The sequence below is a fragment of the Salvelinus sp. IW2-2015 genome, linkage group LG30, assembly GCF_002910315.2.
Source record: "Salvelinus sp. IW2-2015 linkage group LG30, ASM291031v2, whole genome shotgun sequence".
Classification (NCBI taxonomy): Eukaryota; Metazoa; Chordata; class Actinopteri; order Salmoniformes; family Salmonidae; genus Salvelinus; species Salvelinus sp. IW2-2015.
Window position 1 is genome coordinate 25,426,264 of NC_036869.1, and position 27,431 is coordinate 25,453,694.

A 27,431-nucleotide genomic window follows, 5' to 3' on the forward strand; every position below is an offset into this window, starting at 1 on the left:
ATAACCTGAAAGTCCGCTCAGCAAGGAAGTAGACACTGCTCCAAAACCGCCATATAAAAGCCAGATTACGGTTTGCAACTGCACATGGGGACAAAGATTGTACTTTTTGGAGAAATGTTCTCTGGTCTGATGAAACAAAAATAGAACTGTTTGACCATAATGACCATTGTTATGTTTGGAGGAAAAAGGGGGAGACTTGCGCACGGGGGTGGCAGCATCATGTTGTGGGGGTGCTTTGCAGCACGAGGGACTGGTGCACTTCAAAAAATTGAAGAAATCATGAGGGAGGAAAACGATGTGGATACATTGAAGCAACATCTCAAGTCATCAGTCAGGAAGTTAAACCTTGGTCGCAAATGGGTCTTCCGAATGGACAATGACACCAAGCACCCCTCTCCCCCCCGCTATGAAAGGTTGTTCTAAGGAGGGATTGCGTTATACACGCCTATATCTCCATTCCTATGGTCCCGTTCCCAGCCCTGCCAGTCTTTCTGGCATCACGTATAGCAGCTATTTAGCTGCAGGTGGGCGTACATCGCCTACAACCAGTGACCAAGGAGATAGTTTGCGCCATTGGAAAGCATGGAAATTAGTTCTCTAATTTAATATTGCTTTATTTAGCCATTACATCTGCAAAATAGGTGAGTAAGCTGCACACACTATCAGTTTCAGTGCCTGTACTTTGCCCCAGGGTTGTCCAAGGTTGCTTTAAACTAAACCTGTGTTTGTGCCTAAAGGTAGCAGTGCTTGCTATAGCCTCTTTTTAGAGCTGTTGGCCATGTCAAACGTCCTTCCATCCAATATACTTTCTACGTTAAAATTGCCAGAACACTCTGAGATAACAAAAATATTTTTTGCTGGAGTGGAGACCCCCAACAGGGTTTAAGTTTACATTTCCGCCATCCCAAGTTAATGATGCATGTGTTTTAGACATGCATAAGGTTGCATCCCAAATGGCCCCCTATTCCCTATAGTGCATTACTTTTCACCTCGCACTATGGAATATGGTGCTATTGGGATGCAGACTATGTCAGGAAATGTTGCTTACAAGATGGAGGAGACTGGAACATGATCTGGTCCCATATTTTCTGTCATGATGTAAGGCCTCATCTCTGACAAATCGTCACCAAACTTCTTATTGAAATCCACATCGGCCTTGCTTTCATTACGTACGAACGCCAATGAGCCTCTGCGTTCTCCCTATGATAATGGGATACAAATTCTTCGTCAAATCAAAGTTTATTGGTCACGTACACAGTATAGCAGATGTAGCAGCGCATGCAGTGAAATGCTTGTGTTATTAGCTCCTGACAGTTCTAATAACACAACCATTTCACTGCACCCGCTGCAACATCTGCTATACACATCTTTCATGGTCTGCCATCCAATTTTTCTATTTGTTGTAATGTTACAGTAAATCAGTGATCCTGGAGGTTAATCTATTGTGTAGCATTGTAACTACAGTATTAAGTTGTCATGGGTTTCCCTGACCTTGTGAGTCGTTCTTACCTCGTTCACATAGCTTGTGGCATCCTTGATGTTGAGCTTGTGGAAAATGTTGAATATGGGGTCACAAGACTTCCTGGCAATGGGTGTCATCAAGAGCCAGTACAACCACCTCTCCTCAAAGTTATTCCACCTTAGAAGGATACGAGAAGAGAGTAAAAAAACTATTTCGTGCTAACTTTAGTCTTTGAAGGTATGGTATGTAATACATTTATTTAAATAATACTTGTATGATAATAATAACTTATTGAAGTTGATAATATGATGTTAGTGTCCACATACTTGTCTCTCATGTAGTTATCTCCTATTTGTCCAGAAATGTCCTCTATGGCGACAAGCATGTGGTCAAAGGTCTGAAAAAGTAGTTATTTTGTAAAGATTATATTTCAATTGACCAATTTCAACACTTTTAGATGAACTGGTTGATGCTTTATAAAAGAAGGGTTTAGCTACTGACACTCAGCCCTTGATGAACACCCTTCATCTTCCAGAACCTTCCGCCTCTATACACCTATCCCCCTTGCCACTAACTGCTGTCAAGTTATTTTTGACATGTGCATTACTGGACACAGGTTCCACAGTGACCCTTAACCAACTGGGGCTTAACCTTGATCACGGTAACTGGAGAAAGAGCTCCTATACTGGGACGCTGTGAAGTCTTGATACAGGTGGGTGACTGAGGCTGAGGCAAAGCTTGACTTCCAGACAAATATCATTATGTTCCAACATGATAAACCCATCCCCCTTTTCAGTGAGTCTGCCTTCCCCAGTACGAGCAAACCAACCGTGCCAACCGACAAGCCCTAGCCTTCAGTGGGAAGCCCCCTTTGCAGAGTGCATGTTTCCCCTATCCAATGATAGCCACCACCATGGAGCCCCATGAGGAACTACAGTCCCCGCCTACACCAGTTCTACAGACGGCAAGTGTCACCACAGCCGCAGAATCAGCAGCAGTCGCCACTGTCAAAGCCATGTGGGAGCGACAACAAGTCTGGGACCTACTTTACACATTCCGGCAAAGCTTTCCTGTCACCCTTAATGATGTAGATCGAACCCACTTGGTTCAGCACACCATTGACACAGGCAACACACCCCCCATGCGATGCGCCAGATCGCATGGGGGGTGTGTTGGCGCCAATGCGCCAGATGGATGCCATATGCCTGTGAAGCCACAGCGGATGAGCTCATAGAACAGATAGCATCTACTGACACCAACGAACCTTGATAAGCCTCCTCGTAGTCATGGTCCCCAAAAAGGATGGAACCTATAGGTTCTCTGCTGACTATCGGCAACTTAGCGACAAGATGGTGAAAGACACCTATCCACTACCTCGGAGAGACAGATGCCTTGATTATGTCGATGGCTCAGCTTGGTTCTCCTCCCTGGATTTACGGAGCGGATACTGGCAGGTACCTCTGGCACCCGAAGACAAACCAAAGACATTGTTAATGGAGTAAGCTACTTCCGGCGCCGAAAAGAGATGGCCGCCTCGCTTCGCGTTCCTTGGAAAATATGCAGTATTTTGTTTTTTTATGTGTTATTTCTTACATCGGTACATTTACATTTTTACATTTAAGTCATTTAGCAGACGCTCTTATCCAGAGCGACTTACAAATTGGAAAGTTCATTACATATTCTATCTGGTCCCCCCGTGGGGAATGAACCCACAACCCTGGCGTTGCAAGCGCCATGCTCTACCAACTGAGCCACACGGTACAGGTAATCTTAGGTTTCATTACATACAGTCGGGAGGAACTACTGAATATACGATTAACGTCAACTCATCATCGTTCCTACCAGGAATATGACTTTCCCGAAACGGATCCAGTGTTTTGCCTTCCACCCAATACAATGGATCTGATCCCAGCCGGCGACCCTGTGCGACGCCGTAAAAGGGGCAACGAGGCGGTCTCGTGGTCAGGCTTCGGAGACGGGCACATCGCGCTCCACTCCCTAGCATACTACTCGCCAATGTCAGTCTCTTGACAATAGGTTGATGAAATCGAGCACGGGTAGCATTCCAGAGAGACATCAGGGATTGCAACGTGCTCTGCTTCAGGAAACATGGCTAACTCAAGAGACGCTAACGGAGTCGGTTCAGCCAGCTGGTTTCTTCATGCATCGCGCGCGACAGAAAACAACATCTTTCTGGTAAGAAGAGGGGCGGGGGGGTATGCCTTATGATTAACGAGACGTGGTGTGATCATATAACAAACACAGGAACTCAAGTCATTCTGTTCACCTGATCTAGAACTCCTCACAATCAAATGTCGACCGCATTATCTACCAAGGGAATTCTCTTCAATCATAATCAGCCGTATATATTCCCCCCCAAGCAGACACATCGATGGCCTGAACGAACTTTATCTGACTCTTTGTAAACTGGAAACCACACACCCTGAGGCTGCATTCATCGTAGCTGGGATTTTAACAAGGCTAATCTAAAAACAAAACTCCTAAATTCTATCAGCATATCGATTGTGCTACCAGGGCTGGAAAAACCCTAGATCATTGTTATACTAATTTCCGCGACGCATATAAGGCCCTCCCCGCCCCCTTTCGGAAAGCTGACCACGACTCCATTTTGTTGATTCCAGCACAACAGAAACTAAACAACAAGCTCCCGCGCTCAGGTCTGTTCAACGCTGGTCCGACCAATCTGAATCCACGCTTCAAGACTGCTTCGATCACGCGGATTGGAATATGTTCCGCATTGCGTCCAACAACAATATTGACGAATATGCTGATTCGGTGAGCGAGTTCATTAGGAAGTGCATTGACGATGTCGTACCCACAGCAACGATTAAACATTCCCAAACCAGAAACCGTGGATTGACGGCAGCATTCGCGTGAAACTGAAAGCGCGAACCACTGCTTTTAACCAGGGCAAGGTGACCGGAAGCATAGACGAATACAAACAGTGTAGCTATTCTCTCCGCAAGGCAATCAAACAGGCTAAGTCCCAGTACAGAGACAAAATCGAGTCGCAATTCAACAGCTCAGACACAAGAGGTATGTGGCAGGGTCTACAGTCAATCACGGATTACAAAAAGAAAACCAGCCCCGTCGCGGACCAGGATGTCTTGCTCCAGACAGGCTAAACAACTTTTTTGCCCGCTTTGAGGACAATACAGTGCCACTGACACGGCCCCCTACAAAACCTGCGGGCTCTCCTTCACTGCAGCCGAGGTGAGTAAAACATTTAAACGTGTTAACCCTCGCAAGGCTGCAGGCCCAGACGGCATTCCAGCCGCGTCCTCAGAGCATGCGCAGACCAGCTGGCTGGTGTGTTTACGGACATATTCAATCAATCCTTATCCCAGTCTGCTGTTCCCACATGCTTCAAGAGGGCCACCATTGTTCCTGTTCCCAAGAAAGCTAAGGTAACTGAGCTAAACGACTACGCCCCGTAGCACTCACTTCCGTCATCATGAAGTGCTTTGAGAGACTAGTCAAGGACATATCATCCACCCTACCGGACACCCTAGACCCACTCCAATTTGCTTACCGACCAATAGTCCACAGACGACGCATCGCAACCACACTGCACACTGCCTAACCCATCTGGACAAGAGGAATACCCATGTGGAATGCTGTTCATCGATTACAGCTCAGCATTTAACACCATAGTACCCTCCAAACTCGTCATCAAGCTCGAGACCCTGGGTCTCGACCCCGCCTGTGCAACTGGGTCCTGGACTTCCTGACGGGCCGCCCCCAGGTGGTGAGGGTAGGTAACAACATCTCCCCGCTGATCCTCAACACTGGGGCCACAAGGGTGCGTTCGAGCCCTCTCCTGTACTCCCTGTTCACCCACGACTGCGTGGCATGCACGCCTCCAACTCAATCATCAAGTTTGCGGATGACAATACAGTGGTAGGCTTGATTACCAACAACGACGAGACGGCCTACAGGGAGGAGGTGAGGGCCCTCGGAGTGTGGTGTCAGGAAATAACCTCACACTCAACGTCAACAAAACAAAGGAGATGATTGTGGACTTCAGGAAACAGCAGAGGGAGCCCCCCTATCCACATCGACGGGTCAGTAGTGGAGAAGGTGGAAAGTTTTAAGTTCCTCGGTGTACACATCACGGACAAACTGATTGGTCCACCCACACAGACAGCGTTGTGAAGAAGGCGCAGCAGCGCCTCTTCAACTCAGGAGGCTGAAGAAATTCGGCTTGTCACCAAAAGCACTCACAAACTTCTACAGATGCACAATCGAGAGCATCCTGTCGGGCTGTATCACCGCCTGGTACGGCAACTGCTCCGCCACAACCGTAAGGCTCTCCAGAGGGTAGTGAGGTCTGCAGAACGCACCACCGGGGCAAACTACTGCCCTCCAGGAACCTACACACACCGATGTCACAGGAAGGCCATAAAGATCATCAAGGACACAACCACCCAAGCCACTGCCTGTTCACCCGCTATCATCCAGAAGGCGAGGTCAGTACAGGTGCATCAAAGCAGGGACCGAGAGACTGAAAAACAGCTTCTATCTCAAGGCCTCAGACTGTTAAACAGCCACCACTAACATTTAGCGGCCGCTGCCAACATACTGACTCAACTCCAGCCACTTTAAAAATGGGAATTGATGGAAATTATGTAAAAATGTACCACTAGCCACTTTAAACAATGCCACTTAATATAATGTTTACATACCCTACATTACCCATCTCATATGTATATACTGTACTCTATATCATCTACTGCATCTTGCCATCTTTATGTAATACATGTACCACTAGCCACTTTAAACTATGCCACTTTATGTTTACATACCCTACAGTACTCATCTCATATGTATATACCGTATCTATACCATCTACTGCATCTTGCCTGCCGTTCTGTACCACCACTCATTCATATATCTTTATGTCATATTTCTTTATCCCTTTACACTTGTGTGTGTGTATAAGGTAGTAGTTGTGGAATTGTTAGGTTAGATTACTTGTTGGTTATTACTGCATTGTCGGAACTAGAAGCACAAGCATTTCGCTACACTCGCATTAACATCTGCTAACCATGTGTATGTGACTAATAAAATTTGATTTGATTTGAGGTTCTCAAAGGTGTGCTCGGAACAATGTTTGGTGTATTTCAATGACCTACTGGTACGTGGGACAAGGTTCGAGACCGTGTTGGAAAACGTTAAGGAAGTTCTGGGCTGAATCCAAAGAGCTGGGCTGAGTGCATTTTCATGCAGAAAGAGGTTACCTTCCTCGGGCGCAGAGTCAGCCAGGCAGGCGTCATGACAAAGCCAGACAAAGTAGTTTTTTCTGATATCCAAATGGCAGTCAATACTCTCTTTGAGTGGGGGATGGACCAACAGACAGCCTGAAGCAGGCTTTGTGTCAGGACCCTGACGCAAATGAGCTGGTATCCAGGTAAAATACTTGGGAATGCATTAGAAGGTTGGACTAATTACATTTTCTTTGTTTATATATATATTTGTTGTATGATGTGTCACCACTCTTTCCTAGAGACCTCTTGGGCTAGCTGTTCTTAGGAGGGAGCTATTTGATTCGAAAGCAGAGTATGCATTCTCATGCCAATTACCACCAGCTTGTTATCCTATAACAGTATTATACCATGAGTGCGCTATCTCACACTGTTTCATCACGAGTGTACTAGCTTACAAGGATATATCATCACGAGTGTGCTTTATTTAAAGTCCACATTAATCTTGCCCTGCTACTAATTTATTTGTGTTCTCCTCTTAATAAACCTTGGAACTTCGGAACTCTGTTTATGTCATTCATTTGACAGACCTGTGATTGAAAAAGTTTGTAGTACAGTTTACAAAAAGTAGAAACATTACTTTGGGGATTTATTAGAGAGATATAAGGTTTGTTGTCTGATTCTTTGGGATTGATGAACAACAAAGACTTCTGATCAGATAGTTACCCTATTCTGTATTTTTTCAGCTAGTGTGCGTTCTGTCTGTTCTGCTCTCTTCACTTTCAGCCAGGTGACCAGTGGTTTCATGGTTATTCCCTGCAACAAATAAGGAGAAAATATAGTAAACCGGTAGCAAATTGACACATACCAGTCTGTTCACGTCAAGACATATAGTGTATGAAAGAAAACTACAAATGGTGAAATATGTATGGACTGAAGTTTGACATTTAAATTAGCTATTTTACCTGCAACATGACAGTGAAGTACACCACTATGAGGGTGGTGCTGACCATCAGTGTCTTCTCCTTGAACTTATTCTCGTCCAGCAGGAGCACAAGGCCATAGGCTACGGCCCCTCGTAGGCCACCGTAGCCCATCACTAGTTGATCAATAAAGTCCAAGGGAACCAGTCGGTACTGGTTCAGAATCCAGGTCAGTAAAAAGACCCCTGTGATATAAATACACACAGAGATAGTCAGTATTTCTGTTACATGTACAGTGCCTAGTGAAAGTCTACACCCCCCCCTTGCAGAGTCTTCACATTTTGCTGCCATAAAATGACATCTAAAAAGGGATTAAATTATAGTTTTTTTCATACAGATCTATACAACCTACTTCACATTTTCAAAGTTAAATAAAATGATACGTATTTTTTCTAAATAATTAAAATAAAAAAATGAAGACGTCTTGATTGCGTATGTCTTCACACCTCAGAGTTATGCCACGTTCACATGCTATCGGAGTTATCGGAAGCTCCTAGTTCCCAGTGGGAAATGAAGGACCCTCCAAATTGGAATTACAAGTGGTAAACTCAATAGAAAATGTTGTTACCAGGTTTGCCGAGTTGTGATGTTTGACCTTTTCAACCAAAAGATAACATACATTTTTTGACAATGACAACCTTATCAATAGGGATAATGTAGCTACTCTGACCATATTGTCAATGTTAAAGAGATTCTCTGGTACTTTTGTTTACTTTTCAGCCAGTAGTTCTGAAAGTAGCACTCCCGAGCCAAAAGTTATCCCCAAAAATCGCGGACTGCGCCACATATGTCCAGATATGTGCACCACATAATTTCTCTTTCACTCACTCTGCTGTGATGTGACTATTGCTAGCTGTCACTCAGTGACAGCTTGCAAGAGTCTCTGGCGAAGGGCTAAAGCTCATTCGTTGAACTTGAACTCCCCCCCACGTGGGGGAAAATCTAAGGAAAATGGCACAGCAAAGCTTCCAGAAAAACTTTAGCTTTCAAACTAGGGATTTCAAGGCTAATTGAGGTCCGAACAACATTTATGTTCTGGAGAAGGTATAAAAGATCGGTGAAGAATCCAGCTACGAACTGGTCCGTTGGTTCAATTTTGTGAAACTCATGGGAGACAATATGGCCACATTTCCTTAAAGCTGTTTATATAATATATTACATCTAATTGTAATATATTACATCTAATTGTTGTAATAGATGAATGAGTGAGGATGATACTGTTTGTGAAATTGTGTAATGTGATTTTGGACTGTTTAATGAAGGAAACTCCAATTCCCTTTGGAGTTTAACTAAATCAGAGGACCGCCCATGAGCACAGTTATGGTCTTGCGTCCTGGGACAGGCCCTTTTCTGCTCTTCCAAATAAAACTCCCACCCGGGCTTTCTATCACCAGACCAGCTTACCTCGATAACGAGAGGGCCAAGGTTTGAGAGRAGACCATAAACCTGAGTATAAGCTAAGGTTTGAGTAGATGGCTGAATCTTTTAACCATACCACGTGGTTGAACTCTTAGACTATCGATACCGACAGAATAAGAACAAGTCTTTGATATTAATTACTAGTCTGCAGCTAGGAATTCGGTATCATTGAACGCGAAGACCGACAACCGCCGAAACATCTATTCTATAACGACATGAATGAATGTCACTCTGAACTATCCATTCTAACCACGACAGATAGAGGGCGGACAAACTCTCCAACAGAAACAAACTTTTCAACAGAGATCCCGACGACACACTGAGCATAAATATATATATATTGATTGCAATTATTCCCGAATGAGTGAGCGTTCATGTGCAAAGGATTAGCATTTCAATTGTTATAATTATCAACTTTGTAGTGTCTCATCTCAGTTGACCCCCCTTCCCTTTGTGTCCACCAAGTAGCGATACCGGTTTGTCCCACTAGGGAAACTCCGTTATCATTTCCTTGTAACTATCTACTGTTTGTTTATGCATTTCTGTGAATTACTTAGTTAGTAAATAAATGATTTAAGACAATTGATGTATGGATGACTCATAGTGAAGACTGGGTTTGTGCAGATAACCAACAATTGACGATGTTTGGAATGAGACTAACATGAGGTAAATAATAATTAATTAATTAGAAGACTAAGTGATCAGATATTCAAATATCTGAAAGTTATATTAGGAAAATTATAACTTTATAATCGGAATATTTTCCTTGGTGCCCAGACTTCCTAGTTAATTACAGTTACATGATTAATCAGTTTAATCGCGTAATAATAATTACAGAGTTATTTGATAAAGATTAATCTTCAGCTTAATGATGCCAAAGACACGACATATATATCCCATTGTGAAATACTGAACGAGTATTTGAAATATAGAACTCAAAGTTATTTACATAATCCTGGTTTTCTGATATTTTCAGTGAAGTACTTCACTGCACCTTTTGAAAATGATCAGTGAGTGGGAGAGCTCTTTTATGCAGGGTGAAGGCACACCCTTTTTGATGTTACATTTACATTACATTTAAGTCATTTAGCAGACGCTCTTATCCAGAGCGACTTACAAATTGGTGCATTCACCTTATGATATCCAGTGGAACAACCACTTTACAATAGTGCATCTAACTCTTTTAAGGGGGGGGGGGGGTTAGAAGGATTACTTTATCCTATCCTAGGTATTCCTTAAAGAGGTGGGGTTTCAGGTGTCTCCGGAAGGTGGTGATTGACTCCGCTGACCTGGCGTCGTGAGGGAGTTTGTTCCACCATTGGGGTGCCAGAGCAGCGAACAGTTTTGACTGGGCTGAGCGGGAACTGTACTTCCTCAGAGGTAGGGAGGCGAGCAGGCCAGAGGTGGATGAACGCAGTGCCCTTGTTTGGGTGTAGGGCCTGATCAGAGCCTGAAGGTACGGAGGTGCCGTTCCCCTCACAGCTCCGTAGGCAAGCACCATGGTCTTGTAGCGGATGCGAGCTTCAACTGGAAGCCAGTGGAGAGAGCGGAGGAGCGGGGTGACGTGAGAGAACTTGGGAAAGTTGAACACCAGACGGGCTGCGGCGTTCTGGATGAGTTGTAGGAGTTTAATGGCACAGGCAGGGAGCCCAGCCAACAGCGAGTTGCAGTAATCCAGACGGGAGATGACAAGTGCCTGGATTAGGACCTGCGCCGCTTCCTGYGTGAGGCAGGGTCGTACTCTGCGAATGTTGTAGAGCATGAACCTACAGGAACGGGTCACCGCCTTGATGTTAGTTGAGAACGACAGGGTGTTGTCCAGGATCACGCCAAGGTTCTTAGCACTCTGGGAGGAGGACACAATGGAGTTGTCAACCGTGATGGCGAGATCATGGAACGGGCAGTCCTTCCCCGGGAGGAAGAGCAGCTCCGTCCTGCATGTCTGGCAGACTGATATGTCTGCCAGACATGCAGAGATGCGATTCACCACCTGGTTATCAGAGGGGGGAAAGAATGTTCTCCCGGTCTGTTTCCACCATACATTTGTGATTTGGTTCTTCAAGTTATGGGAATTCCGAAACAAAATCCTATTGTGAAATATTTCACTTATAACCCCGGTTCTCTGTTATTATGTAAATAACCTAGAATTTCACTATGGTAGCCTAGTTGCTGGATTGCATCCCCGAGCTGACAAGGTAAAACTCTGTCATTCTGCCCCTGAGCAAGGCAGTTAACTCACTGTTCCCCGGATGCTGAAGATGTGGACGTCGATTAAGGCAGCCCTCCGCACCTCTCTGATTCAGAGGGGTTGGGTTAAATGCAACAGACACATTTCAGTTGAATGCATTCAGTTGTACAACTGACTAGGTATCCCGCCTTTATCCATGTGTTGTATTGGACCCAAACCCGCAGTTTTTAATTCCGTTTTTAAAAAGTTACTATAAATTTTCTTTGCTGTGTTGTCTTGCAGCATTACTTAACGACCTTGCTGCAAACAGAATGGATGATTTGGAGTGGATTATTTTACACAGGCAAGTAATGTGGAGTGAATGTAATGTTGTTGATCATTTTCAAATATTGTGATGGCAGCATCATGTTATGGACATGATTGACACTGGCAGGGACTTGGGAGTTTGTCAGGATCAAATAAAATATGAAAGGAGTAAAGTTAAAGGAGAATACTACAGTTTACTACAGAATATTATAGTACTTACTATAGAATTCTGTACTAACAGTAATATACTCTAGACGACTATACTCTACACTGTAGTATCCCTCGATTGTGTAGTGCTTACTATAGGATCGTATAGTATACTGTAGAATACTATACTCCACAATGTAGTATCCCTTGCTCAAGTGTAGTACTTACTATACTAATGTGAAAACACTACAGTGAATAATAGTATAGTATAGTAATTTCATGTGGGGTGTGTAGACTTTCACTAGCGACAGTATTTCAAATATGTATTCTATTAATTTTGAATAACTTTGTAACAAGATACTTTCGAGAGCTGTAATTTGCATTTAAAAAAATTCTAAATACTTTTCCATACCATTTTTTTTATAGCAGTTCACAATTTTGTTGTCCCCTTCACAATTTTGTGATCCCCTTTACCGTGCATTGGTATTAGAAGTCTGATGGCACTGGTGTGATGAGAGCATCAGCTAAATTACCAAAATGTACATGTACTGTAAATGTTCAAATGAACACTCGCAAAGCATGCTCGTTATTATTCTATTTAACTACTGCCCCGAAATGAGACCAATAATAATATCCAGTGTGCTTTACTATTGTAAATGTTTTTATGAATATTTTGGTCATTTAGCAGACTCTCTTATCCATAGCAACTAACAGTCTTCATCAAATAAAGTTGTAAAAAAACAACACACATCAAAGTCATAGCAAGTAAAATGATTATCGTTACTGAGAAAATTGTTGTAGTTTTATTTTGTATTTTGAAAATACAAAAATACCTAAATGACTGTATTTGGGGCCTCCCGAGTGACGCAGTGGTCTAAAGCATCGCAGTGCTAGAGGCGTTCCGAAAGACCCGGGTTCATTCCCAGGCTGTGCTGCAACCGGTAGTCCCATAGGATGGTGCACAATTGGCCCAGCGCCGGCCCGGGGTAGGAGAGGGTTTTGCTGGGGAGGCTTTACTTGGCTCATCGCGCTGTAGTGATTCCTTGTGGCAGGACGTGTGCCTGCAGGCTGACCCCGGTCACCAGGTGAACTTGTGTTTCCTCTGACACATTGGTGCGGCTGGCTTCCAGGTTAAGCTGGCGGGTGATAAGGAGTGCGGTTAGGTGGGTCATGTTTTGGAAAATATATGACTTCGCCTCTCCCGAGCCAGTTGGGGAGTTGCAGTGATGAGACCAGATCGAAATTGGGGAGAATATATATATATATATATATTAAAATGCCTGTAATGCCTTAATCTAGATACAATACTATACAAAACTATTCTTTTATTTTATTCTGATGCATTGGTCTGTCGGGTATTTCGTATTTGAAACAAGCTATTTTTAGATACATCTTTTTCCAATCTCTGCATACACACACATCGTGTCAGTGCTGGTAATGTGAAGCCTTCAATGACAATGCTTGTGTATAATATTGAACTACACACACAGGGATTGCAAGTTGGCAATTGCCTAAACTTCCAAACTACAACATTGTTCATCCTATAGAGATTGAGCGAAATAGAATCTCCATTGATTCCCCCTCTCACAAAATCATACTAAAGATTATGACCCAAACTCACCTATGAACCTGAACACAAAGATGAAGAGGAGTGTGAGGAGGATAAAGGCTGTGTTCCACACCCATAAAGACGGATCTATGGCCGAGATGCCGAGGAAGACAAAGATGATGGTCTCTGAGCCATTTGCGAACACCTTCATTGTGTATCGTACCGTGCTGACCGACCTCTCGTCCATGTTGGCATTGATATACTTCTGACAGCAGACCCCACAGAATGTACACCTATGGAACAGCAAGAAAAGGGTCATGTCACTTAGAACATATACTAAAATGCAGTAGGTACTGTATATGATGGTAAATAGAGAGCTCTGACATAGTTGACCTCAAGGGTCATAAATGGCTCACACATACACTCTCAGAAAAAAGGGTTCCAAAAGGGTTCTTCGGCTGTCCCCATAGGAGAACCATTTTTGGTTTCAGGGAGAACCCTTTTGGGTTCCATGTAGAACCCTCTGTGGAAAGGGTCCTACATGGAACCCAAAATGGTTCTACCTGGAACAAAAAGGGTTCTACCTGGTGTCGTGGAAAATTGTAAGATTATGTTATAATGTTTGTATTACATTATAATAGTTGTTACATTCGACAKAATAGAGTATTGTGTGTGTGTTCCACTGAGGATGGGCCTCTATGAGATAGCACTGACAGAGGAGATTTACGATGTCTTTGGGTAATAAAGCCTAAAGAGCATTCCAGATAACATGAGCTAATGGTTCTGTTCTATGCCGTATCAGGGAGAGACGGTTCCCTTTTGGAGTGAGGGGGCCAGACACTGGTCTTTACAATGAGAACTGTTGACACAGCAGTAACTGTCTGCTATGTTTTATAGATATCTTTCATACAAATCGTAACCTTTGTGAACTGTTCCTAAGATCTGTGATCCGTCATGTAAGTTGAGAGGGGTGTATCTTGGCTATAAAAGATCTTTGTACTTTTCTGTTGATACTTTTCAATGGTTCATTAGAGATAGTGCATCATTGAAAGTCATTGCAAAGCTCTTATTATTATTAAAGATGTAATTTAAGTATAACTCTGACTGGTGTGTAGTTTGTAACTCTCCTCATTTGGTAAAGCAGAAAAATGCCACCACACTGGGACCAAAAAGTGTTCATCAAAGGGTTATCCTATAGGGACAACCGAATAACCTTTTTAGGTTCTTATGATAATGTCTAATTAATTTGGTAATTAATTATGGAATATAAAATATGAATGTATCCATATTCTACAGTAAATGGGGCACCACTTATCATTTAAGTCCTGAGGAAACTTTCTTAGCAAGTAGGGATACGAGGATGGTTTCTTTTAACTCACAAGGATAGAAAAACTAAAGTCACGATGATTCTAAACGAGACAATCAGGGAATTTAAGTGAAAGAAAGTTACACGCTCATACCAATAGGGATTAAAGGAGTGGGAAAAGGCTGCATTGAATGTGCGAACGTGCAATTCCGTAATAGCTCAATCTCTCGGATTCACAAACATCCTTTCAGTGCGAAAGGTTCCTGTTCAAACAGTTCCAGGTTGGTGTCTTCGTCCAACTGAGATCGTAGCGGGAGCAGAGGACAATCGTTAAAATTCCAATATTGGTGTTTGGCCCCCACTCATTGAGATCGGGGGGGATCAATAAGCAAGGGCAACTTTCCAGTTACCAACTACGCTGATGTCTGAGCAGCAGAAGGATTTCAGTCGGCCATGGCTATTATTCGCACCTCGCTTTGATAGTTCAGTTCGAATGGGCAGTGAGGTAAGTGAGGTCGGGGCTAAGTGCTGAGGCTCCTTGCTTGATTGGCTGAAATGTTCTGTGGTAGCATGTTACGTGGTAGCAGGAGGTGCACCCAGCCCCAGGGAGAAGAATCCCTTAGGGAATTCCTTAGGGAATTGAATATTGTTCCATTATTGATGGATACATCCTTTGCCCACCAGGAAAGGTGAGTCATTGTTCAGAGTATCAGTTTCCTTCTTGCCTCCCAGCCTAGATCCTTATGTAAAAAAGCAAGGATGTTCTCCTGATTCCATATGAACGGTCTGGATTCTGTCCATTAAAAGCAGGGCAAACCATTTGGCGTGCCCCTGCTGTTACGGTGCTGTTACTGGTGGAGTTATAATTGCCTCAGGCCTCACGTTATCAAGGAGCTGGGAATAATAAAAAAATAAAAAATAATAGTAATATTTTTTATTATCCTCTTGAGGACCCTCGAGGTCCCCCCCTAACGACCCGCTGTCGTGGGCTGCTCAGCTTCTCATTCTGTCTTGGTTCAGCATAGGTACAATCTGCTGGAAGCTTCAAAGTTGCAAGGGAAATGGGGAGGGAGGGGTTTTTGCCTGGCCTCTGTACCCAGGTAAATGAGGCCAAATTGTTGACAAAAATCATACTAAAGTTAATGAATCCATGTATAATAGATCAATAACTAATTTCCATACATACACATATATTTCATATCAATATTAATATAATCCAACCCATATTAGAAACAAGTGGACTGGTTCATAATAATTTACTATTCCCCCCTGACAGAGTTCCCTTTGTCTTTTCACGAGAGTGGCGCGTGTAGCTTCTTGTTGGCCAATCACAAGTCATCAAAGTGGCAATAGGCTACAGTCATGGAGCCTCAGTGTGTGGCAAAAGTTAGGAGATATCTAATCAATAAAATATTTAATTAAAATGACGGAATTAAAAGTTAAAGGAGAAGGATAGGCTACAACGACCAAGAGCCAACAGGTAGGCTGCTATGTAATATTCTGAATGAGTTGTTATTTGTAACTGTAGGACAAGAAAGCACATGCAGTTTCAATTAGCCTTCCTATCTAGCTAGCTTAACTAGCATCTCCCAATTTGATGCAGTCAAGACAGGTACTACATACTCCTATTGGATGATAAATAACCTACCTATGGCAGCTATTATTCAACTATAGCGCGAGTCGGCTTGGTTGGTAGCTGTTTATCATCTCTCCCTCCTCCCTCCCTGCTCCCTGTGTTACAGCAGTAGCACAGCCCCTCCCCCGCCTGCTGAGTGGTCGGCTGGACACAATACATTTTTAACAATGCTTTTTTCTAATAAAAACTAGTTCATTGCATCCGCGGTGGAGTTTAGTTTCATAATATTACCATATATCCCAGCTGCCTGACGTAGTTTTGAAGTAATCACGAAAAAACAGGCCTTATTTTAGGGCATTTTTCACCCTGCCAGCTCCTATTAGTTCTATTGAACACTGTGGCACCAACTCGCCTTCCGAACGTTCTAATCCAAGATTATTGTACTATGTCACAATTCCTGCTTTGCTATTGTTGGAAATGGAGACCTGCTCACATTGTTTATAGTTCAAATGTAAACAACAAAAAATTACTCATGGAACTCTGATGTCGTCTCATTGTTTACTATTGGGAAATATAGGTATGTCTGTCTATTTCGGCAAATATCTCGCAATGTGTATATTTAGATAATTTAAAATTGTACACCATTTTAATCATGAGATTCTCCTCTTTCTAATTATGTAAGGCTGGGCAGTGTTTCTCATTGTCATCAAACGCTAGCCCCGAAATACCTTTTGCCCTTGGAAAGCTGAGCTCTCCCCATTGTTTTCCTATGGAGAAGCATGTTGGTATATTTCGCCAAATATCTTGCAATGCGTATATTTAGATTTTTTCAATTCGGACACCATTTTAATAATGAGAATCTCCTCTCTTGAATTATGTAAGGCTGGGCAGTGTATCTCGTTGTCATCAAACGCTAGACCAGAAACAGTCAGAAGTTGCAATTTTTTTAACGAGGAAGTTGCAACTTCCTCGTTATGCAGACATAAGCACACTTGGCACCATCGAGGTGCGGATGTTAACTTTCTACACAAGTTGTTAATTTTCAGTTTCGTCCTAAGAACAGATTGTAGTGGTAAAATAAAAAGGGATACATTTTTTTGATGCCATTTAGGCGAAATGGAATTCTAAGCATCACTCCAGTCAAAACAGCCTCTGTGAACGTTCCATTCCATTAATTTGCTATGGGCTTGCGCAAGTGTTCCAGCTTAGCCAACATTCTTTTGCCATTTTCAGCATTGGGTGAATTTTGACTCATTCTATTGTCCAGCCTATGAGTGGCAACTTACTCTCCTTTTTCTTCTTCTTCGTGTGGTTTTCCAGTAGACTAAACATTTTGTTGCGTATTGCTGCCTTTAACGGTTCAGTGCATTGTGCATTGCAAAGGTAAAAGGTAAACACCTCTCTCCCTTCTCTCCCTCGCACTTTATCACTTCAGGTTAATAAAGTTAAAGCTTAAAAATATACTTTTCTGCTGCTTCCCTCACTCGAATCGGATTGGGTCTGAATCCGATCAGGTCTATTTGGAACGGGTGTAGTTGTCCTTGGGTCCGTTCGGAACCGGTCTCTATATTCAATTTTTTTTTATCTATGCATATTAGGTCTGGGTAGGAAAGCACGAGGTCCATTTCGGAACAGGTCCAACTTTTTGGAAACATGAAGACCTCTAATGTGTAGTCCATGTATCTGATGCTGTATGGCCAAAAATAATATGGCATGTCATACTCTTGTTGGCCAGACAGCATCAGATACATGGGCTACATATAGTAAGACAGAAGGGGTGTTTAGCTCGCTCTGATGCTTTCTCCAGTGAGATTGTTTTAGCCACTTGTGAATTGAAGGAAAGTTGGCTGGTGCACAGTGCACTGTTGAGATGCTGGAATTATTTTGGATGAACATGTGAAGGTAACCAACTTTTTGAAGTGAATTGTTTGACAATCAGATGGAAACATCAAGACTCGTTGTGTTCATGGCACATTATAAAATAAAAACGTTTACAGTTAAATTGCATGTCTTTACTATAAAACGGATTTAAATCAGGGTTGGGGTTAGGATCACTAAGTCTGGGTGCAGTCCAGCCCTGGATAGAACGTTTGAAGTGGATGTTCTGCTATTTAATGGTCCTCTGGAGTGTTCTGGGTCATCCTTCTCTCCTTGGCCTGTCGGGATCCCGGTAGGCGTTGAGGAGAACAAGGCTTCAGTTGGAAGGTTTCTCGGTTCATGAGACTATGGTTGGCAGTCATACTACTCCTAAGCGCAGGTAGAGTACACAGGCCAGACATCCTGTGATGATCCTACCTATCAAGATGGAAACACATAGGATGGTGTCTGATGGACTCTACGAATGGGTGAGGGATGTCCTAAGGGATTTAGGTTTAACTGGGGCGATGTGCAGTCCCTGAGTAGTCAGCTTAAAGTCAAGGAGTTTAGTACCTTCATAGAGAATCTAATTTTGAATGGGTATACCTAGGTCAAGAGGGTGTCCCGCAAAAGCATCAGGAATTTCAATGGCGGTATCATGTCTATCTGAGTCTAAGTAGTACAATGCGACATCACCTAGGTGTACTATATCTCCTTCTAGTATGATTTGGGAGGGGCAGCTTAGGGACAGTGTCATGACGATCATATGTGACAATGACGTGGCTGGCCAGGGTACTGACGAACCACAAATTGCCAGCTATCTCAACCTGCGTGGCTGTTATGTCATCCTTAGCGGACACCGCAGCTTGACATCGTTCATCCTCAGAAAACAGCTTAAGGCCTCACAGACAATCTGCATTATCTCGGATTAAGGGTTTACAGGGACACATGATTAGATTTGGGGTCAGATACAGGTCAGGATTACTCTCTGGGTAATCAACCATAGGATGGGTGTGGAACTTAACTTAATATTACGGTTAAAGATCGGCTAAAATGACATACCCAAATCTAACTGCCTGTAGCTCAGGCCCTGAAGCAAGGATATGCATTTTCTTGGTACCATTTGAAAGGAAACACTTTGAAGTTTGTGGAGATGTGAAAGGAATGTAGGAGAATACAACACATTACATCTGGTAAAAGATAACACAAAAAAAAATCTTTTGTATTTTTTTTGTACCACCCATCTTTGAAATGCAAGAGAAAGGCCATAATGTATTATTCCAGCCCAGGTGCAATTTAGATACTGGCCACTAGATGGCAGCAGTGTATGTGCAAAGTTTTAGTCTGATCCAATGAATCATTGCATTTCTGTTCAAAATGTTGTATCAAGACTGCCCAAATGAGCCCAATTTGTTTATTAATAACTTTTCATGTTCAAAACTGTGCACTCTCCTCAAACAATAGCATGGTATTATTTCACAGTAATAGCTACTGTAAATTGGACAGTGCAGTTAGATTAACACGAATTTAAGCTTTCTGCCAATATCAGATATGTCTATGTCCTGGGAAATGTTCTTGTTACTTACAACCTCATGCTAATTGCATTAGCCTACGTTAGCTCAACCGTCCCGCAGGGGATCCACCAATCCTGAAGAAGTTTTAAATATGACTTCACAGAATCTTTCTTGAAAGCATTCAGGGAAAACCAGGATACCACGAGGACCCTAGAACTTACTATGATAGGATGAAATGGGCCCTCTTTCCAAGGGCGTATACACCCAGTGCATAGGAAGAGGATCATTTAAAAACCTTATTCCTAGATAACATGCAGAGATCCCTCAGATCATTCGTGATCATACGAATGATGATGAACTAAGAACTAAGAGACCTCGCCAATGAGGTGTGGCATGATGGATTTATCTCTGTTAAGAAACATCACAGTGCTGAACAGTCGAACAACCCACATCGGCATAGGAAAAGACAAATCTCCTAACCAAAAGTCAGGACACTGGTCCTAATCAGATGCCAGGCATACAGGACCACCCCAGTACCTAGGTGAGCAGCTGCTTACAACCCACATAAATATATTTCTTTATTCAATAACGCTTAGTGTTAGCCTAGCATCCTTAAGCACAGCCACCTTTTTCACCAGCTGGAAAGATGCATTATGTGTATCATACTGTACAGTAAGTGATGAAATCTCCCCATTGAAGTTTCCATCCTTGTCTGTTTGGGAACTTGGCTTGGAAAATGAGCTGCCAATTTAAGCAGTCTGTGTGTCTAGGTACCACCGCAATGTTTTTGTTTGAACCATGAAATAGGGCATGATCCTGTTCCTGATTGTCTCTGTCATGACTGTCCTGTGAGGATCCAAATAGGTCAGATCAGGATTGCAATGAATGACTTCAACCAGACCCTCTCTCACCCGCAGGGGGGTGGGGGCTGGTGGGGGTTAACAACTCACGTCCTGTTGTAAATCAAACCGAGAAGATTCAATTCTCCCTCTCCAAATTCACCCAAGGAATGTGCCTTTGTTTCAAGATACTTTTCCTGCCGAAACTCTAACATGTTCAAAAGCGAATAGTGTAACAATTTTTCTAGCATAGAACGTGGGGAATGTTGTTTTGGTTGCTATTTTGTGATGTCATAATTTTTTTTTTTTAAGGAAATACTGTAACTTGGAAAGTATACCCACTACATGTACAAAGTTTCCATTCTATGCGTTATGAATGAAATATGAAAAATTATTGGAGTGTTTTTGTTAAGAGAGGGATGTGATTTGAGAAACTATAAGAAGAAATTGTTTCTATAACTTTGCACAGAAAGTAGTCACCACCCCCTTGAGTGAGGTCAGAGAGCGTGTCAGCCTGACGGAACCACCCCTTTCTAACAAACTGTATAACATGATGGGTTAAGAATGAACATATCAGACCAGAGTGACGTAGACCTGCAGCTCACGTTTAAAGTGGTTTTAACTCTCAACCCTAACCCTAACCCTAACCCTAAATCTCAACACGAGGTAGAGACGATAAACTCACCTCCTGACCAGTCACTGGTACGGATGATTAGCTTTCCTAAGTAAAGTAACTAGAAAAGCGAATTTAAGTGGGACCATTCTATTACTCTGCTGAAACCATTGTATTACGCTACTCTCATCACCCCACTGGGAACGTCTGGCTATCCTTCAAAGAAGCATCTTCCAGAGCGAATGGAAGTAGAATAAACTCTGTAGTTCTGTTCAGGACTACACGACAAGTCACCGGATACCGGACAATTACAAAGGAGAACAACAGTAGCAGACTTGTCGGAACCATTTCGGACAATCAGAGCCTTACAAGCGTGACGCGGAAAGGCTCAACCCTCTTTCCAAAGCACGGTTCCGAGAGATACACGGCGAACCAAGGAATTTCACGTAAATACACTCATGATTTCTTACTCCAAGCAGGCGGCAGTTCATGTGCAAAGTATAAGAGTGAGAGTAGTTTCTAAATGGACCAACATTAAGTGTCTCTGTCCCTCTCGCTCTCTCCATGTCTTTTGTAACAAGCAGCCATATTGTTGTCAGTCCAATAGGGAACTGTTTTTAACATATTACGTGTGTATTTTTATCCTGTGTTACCATTTAGATAGCTAGTACATAAATAATTAAACCAATTTGTGTAGTACTGAATCATAAGTAAAGCTCGGGTTTTTGCAGATGCAAGGTTACGACTGTTCAGAATGATGATATGATACGAGGTCAAGTCGCGACATCTCTCTATCACAGGTAAACGATATTTTAAACTAACAAAAATAGTTCTAAAAGCAGTTGTTACAACAAGATAATATCTTTAAGTTTTGTGTCCAAATACTGGTGGAGTCAACAAATAAAATAATAGACGACCTGACCATAGAGGTCCAGGACCTGAATAACAGTTTGCAGTTCTCCCAGGGTCAGCTCGGTGAGTTTAAACAAGAGAACTGCAAGATGACAGCAATTTGTAAGTCATTGAGAGAGGACATCAGTTCTGTTTGTGAATCCATGACAACAACGACAGAGAAATCAGATTATCTCGAGGGACAATCAAGACAGAGCAACATTGTTGTGGATGGCAGAGTTCCTCTGTCCAGTGTCTGTGTTCTTTTGCACATCTTCATATTTTATTTTTATTGGCCAGTCTGAGATATGGCTTTTTCTTTGCAACTTTACCTAAAGGCCAGCATCCCGGAGTCACCTCTTCACTGTTGACGTTGAAACTGGTGTTTTGCAGGTACTATTTAATGAAGCTGCCAGTTGAGGACTTGTGAGGCATCTGTTTCTCAAACTAGACACTCCAATGTACTTGTGCTCTTGTTCAGTTGTGCACCTCCCACTCCTCTTTCTATTCTGGTTAGAGACAGTTTGCGCTGTTCTGTGAAGGGAGTAGTACACAGAGTTGTACACAGAGTTGTATGAGATCTTCAGTTTCTTGGCAATTTCTTTCATGGAATAGCCTTCATTTCTCAGAACAAGAATAGACTGACGAGCTTCAGAAGAAAGGGCTTTGTTTCTGGCCATTTTGAGCCTGTAATCGAACCCACAAATGATGATGCTCCAGATACTCAACTAGTCTAAAGAAGGCCAGTTTTATTGCTTCTTTAATCAGGACGACAGTTTTCAGCTGTGCTAACATAATTGCAAAATTATTGTCTAATGATCAATTAGCCTTTTAAAATGATAAACTTGGATTAGCTAACACAACATGCCATTGGAACACTGGAGTGATGGTTGCTGATAATGGGCCTCTGTACGCCTATGTAGATATCCTATAAAAATATGCAGTTTCTAGCTACAGTAGTCATTTACAACATTAACAATGTCTACACTATGTTTCTGATCAATGTGGTGGTATTTTAATGGACAAAAAATGTACTTTTCTTTAAAAAACAAGGACATTTCTATTTTTTATTTTGCTTTGTTTGCTCTTTTCCACATTATGTCTATCTTTGAAAAGCTACTCAGGAAGGGCTGAAATAGCCCATATTAATATATGTAGCCTTAGAAATAAGGTTCGTGAAATCAATAACTTGCTAACATCAGATAACATTCATATATGTGACCGACCAGCTCAATTCGGTCTTATGTAGCAAAATATGAAATGGTTTTTACATTGGATAAAAGTAGAGACTCGAGCTAGAAAATTGTATATCATACACTACAGTTGAAGAACTGCTTTGAAAGCAGTTTGAAAGTTGATAATCTTGTACCTCACTTTTGAGAAAATGTCCCTTGAATGTTTTGGTACACCTACTGGAGAGCTCTTCTTTGCCTACACCCATTCTGCATCGTTCGTTCACCCCCTCTTAAGTTTTAGCCCAACCCAGCTCTTTAAGGATTCACATGTGAGGCCATGTACCAAACAACCAAAGATTTCAAGACTAAAGGCTTGTTTATACTACGGTGTGTTCGTAAATTCAATCTGTAGTGCCAGAGTGAGCTCTGATTGTAAATTCTGAGTGTTTCGCTCTCGAAGCGCTCAGAGCGCACATTGAACACTGAACAAGGAGTAGGGTTGATCTGAGCATTTTGACCTAACAACAGCAGTCAAACACCCAAGCTAACTGGCTAACGTTGTCTAGCTTGCTAGAAACTTTCAGACACAAATGAGGGACCAGCTCACTCTGACCATTTTACTCGCCCTAGCAGAGCTGGTTAGGCTGTTTTTATGATACCCATAGCATTGGTGACTGCAACTGTGCTGCTGCCAACAATTTAATTACGCTATTTTGCCACCGTTTACTGACACCGGCCATATTCAGCGGGTGTTGAGCGTTCGTAAATTCATCAGTTGTTATGAGCTTTGGCACACTCAGACGAGTGCTCTGAAATTGGAGTAGATAGCCAGAGCAAATTTACCAGCTACGTCTATCGACAGTTGTCGTAGTGACATTATGAACATTCTATTGAAATGGTTACTTGCATAGTCATTCATTGCAAACCTGTTTAGACATGTAGATAGCTAGCTAAACAATGAACCATAATCCCAACTCATAACGTTACTACCTTGCATGAATCTGCAGGTAGCTAACCAACCAGGTTCAATGTTAGCTAGCTAGCTAACGTTAGGCTATAAACAGCAATGCAAATGGCTCTAAGATACGAATAATATTACTACACAGATCATACATGTAACGTTAGCTAGCAAGCCAGCCAGCTAACTTTAGCTAGCTAAGTAACAGTAAACTTTAACTTGAAATGAAAATAACTTTCTGACAAAATTAGCAACGTGTAATATCTGAAAATTTAAATTCAGATGGACGCTTCTCCCTCTCTTTCACAGATGCGATGGTTGCCATGTAATCTGGAGACAGGTGTTTTATACAGCTGCCTTTTGTATGTTCTCTTTTCGACTACGTCTGCATATTTGCAATCAAACGCCAGAATTTCCTCCATCTCCTTAGCTATCATACTCTATTTCCACCGTGCATTCCACAGATATCAAAACTCGGTCCTCCAGAAAGTGGAGAGCAACCCTTTTGCAACACCTTTGCAGTTCTATTACAGTACGTGATATCTTWAAAAAAAAAGCCACATTAGAAACGATTACCTGCACATACTGACCAGCTCATGTTATAGACAGAAGCCTGCTACATGGCAGAACAATCCAAAACTCATCTCTCGGCATGTCCAGTCCACCCATTATCTCATCAAAATTGTATTTATTTATTTTTATTTAACCTTTATTTAATTAGGCAATCATGGCTAGCGGGAAGGTTCCTGACTTTTTCTGTGGCTAAATCAACTAGGCTCGTAATTTAACAATTTTATTTGTATTTACAGATGGCATACAAGTTTGTTATTAAAATAAAACTTCTTAGGGCTTCCTAAGACCCTTTTTTTCTCAATAAACTGAGTTTAAATGTATTTGGCTAAGGTGTATGTAAACTTCTGACTTCAACTGTATTTCTGAGACTCACTTAGATAATTAATTTGATATCAGTAGCAATATAAGGATATAACATCTATTGAAGAGACAAGAATGCTTATTGGGGATGTATTGCTGTATACAGTTGAAATTGGAAGTTTACATACACCTTAGCTACATTTAAACTCAGATTTTCACAATTCCTGACATTTAATCCTAGTAAAAAGTCCCTAGTCAGTCAGTTAGGATCACCATTTTCTTTTAAGAATGTGAAATGTCAGAATAATAGTAGAGAGAATGATTTATTTCAGCTTGTATTTCTTTCATCACATTCCCAGTGGGTCAGAAGTTTACATACACTCAATTAGTATTTAGTAGCATTGCCTTTAAATTGTTTAACTTGGGTCAAACATTGTGGGTAGCCTTCCACAAGCTTCCCACAATAAGTTGGGTGAATTTTGACCCATTCCTACTGACAGAGCTGGTGTAACTGAGTCAGGTTTGTAGGCCTACTTGCACGCACACGTTTTTTCAGTTCTGCCCACTAATTTTCTATAGGATTGGGGTCAGGGCTTTGTGATGGCCACTCCAATACCTTGACTTTGTTGTCCTTAAGCCATTTTGCCACAACTTTGGAAGTATGCTTGGGGTCATTGTCCATTTGGAAGACCCATTTGCGACCAAGCTTTAACTTCCTGACTGATGTCTTGAGATGTTTTTTTAATACATCCACATAATTTTCCTTCGTTTGTAAAGTGCACCAGCCCCTCCTGCAGCAAAGCACCCCCACAGCATGATGCTGCCACCCCCGTGCTTCACGGTTGGGATGGTGTTCTTCTCCTTGCAAGCCTACCCCTTTTTCCTCCAGATATAACGATGGTCATTATGGCCAAACAGTTCTATATTTGTTTCATCAGACCAGAGGACATTTCTCCAAAAAGTACGATATTTGTCCCCGTGTGCAGTTGCAAACCGTAGTCTGGCTTTTTTATGGTGGTTTTGGAGCAGTGTCTTCTTCCTCGCTGAGCGGCCTTTCAGGTTATGTCGATATAGGACTAGTTTTACTGTGGATATAGATGCTTTTGTACCTGTTTCCTCCAGCATCTTCACAAGGTCCTTTGCTCTTGTTCTGGGATTAATTTGCACTTTTCGCACCAAAGTACGTTCATCTCTAGGAGACAGAACGTGTCTCCTTCCTGAGCGGTATGGCGGCTGCGTGGTCCCATGGTGTTTATACTTGCGTGCTATTGTTTGTACAGATGAACGTGGTACCTTCAGGCGTTTGGAAATTGCTCCCAAAGATGAACCAGACTTGTGTAGGTCTTGGCTGATTTCTTTTGATTTTCCCATGATGTCAAGCAAAGAGGCACTGAGCTTGAAGGTAGGCCTTGAAATACGTCCAAAAGTACACCTCCAATTGACTCAAATGATGTCAATTAGCCTATCAGAAGCTTCTAAAGTCATGACATCATTTTCTGGAATTTTCCAAGCTGTTTAAAGGCACAGTCACCTTAGTGTATGTAAACTTCTGACCCACTGGAATTGTGATACAGTGAGTTATAAGTGAAATAATCTGTCTGTAAACAATTGTTGGAAAAATTACTTGTGTCATGCACAAAGTAGTCCTAACTGACTTGCCAAAACTATAGTTTTTAACAAGAAATGTGTGGAGTGGTTGAAAAACAAGTTTTAACGCCTCCAACCTAAGTGTATGTAAACTTCCGACTTCAACTGTATATATTCAGTGCCATATCCCTGTAATGCTTAGAGAAGATCTTATTTCAAATGTTATTGTTGTGTTGTGGTTGCAGGTTCACCTGGCACATCTAAAGCCTTTTCTTTTGGGGTGTTGCTATATGATACCATGTGCTAAAAGTCGGTATCTAACGAGACAGGCACAGCATCAGCAAAACAGAAACTAAGACAAAAAACAATCAATGCTGCAGCGGGGAACAGAGCTGGGGAACTGACAAATATAGGGGAGGAAATAAACAGGAGATAAGTGAGTCCAATAACGCTGATGCGCGTGACGAGGGAAGGCAGGTGTGCATGATGGATGGCAGGAGTGCGTGATGCAGGGTAATCTGGCGCCCTCAAGCGCCAGGGGGGGAAGAGCGGGAGCAGACGTGACAGATAGTGTATGTGATGTAAACATAGAGGTCTACTTTCTTGGGGACCTGAATATTGTCTGGTTTTCATAAAGCTGTCCCCTCAAGATGAAGCTTCTCACTGTAACCAGTGCCTGTAATCTGATTCAGGTTATTAATTAACCTAGCAGGGTGTTTACAAACACTACAGGAACAAGATAATCCACATGTATTGATCACATTTTTACTAATACTGTAGAACTTTGTTCTAAAGCTGTATCCATACCCATTGGATGCAGTGATCACAATATAGTGTCTATATCCAGGAAAGCCAAAGTTCCAAAAGCAGCGCCTAAAATGGTGCATGAGATCATCCAAAATATTTAGCTGTGACTCTTATGTGGATAATGTTACAAATATTTGTTGGTCTGATGTGATTAAT

General features: G+C 42.2%; 1 protein-coding gene across 1 annotated transcript in view; it reads right to left on the minus strand.

Moving 5' to 3' along the window:
- LOC111955107 (sodium/hydrogen exchanger 3) overlaps window positions 1-27,431 on the minus strand; it is a 78,750-nt gene that overhangs the window by 9,723 nt on the left and 41,596 nt on the right. Inside the window, exons 6-11 of the mRNA XM_023975187.2 lie at window positions 13,352-13,572; window positions 7,653-7,855; window positions 7,414-7,503; window positions 1,789-1,859; window positions 1,510-1,639; window positions 1,049-1,200 (exon numbers count right to left, since the gene is read on the minus strand). Coding sequence (XP_023830955.1) covers window positions 1,049-1,200; window positions 1,510-1,639; window positions 1,789-1,859; window positions 7,414-7,503; window positions 7,653-7,855; window positions 13,352-13,572 — 867 coding nt within the window. The remainder of the gene's footprint in view (window positions 1-1,048; window positions 1,201-1,509; window positions 1,640-1,788; window positions 1,860-7,413; window positions 7,504-7,652; window positions 7,856-13,351; window positions 13,573-27,431) is intronic.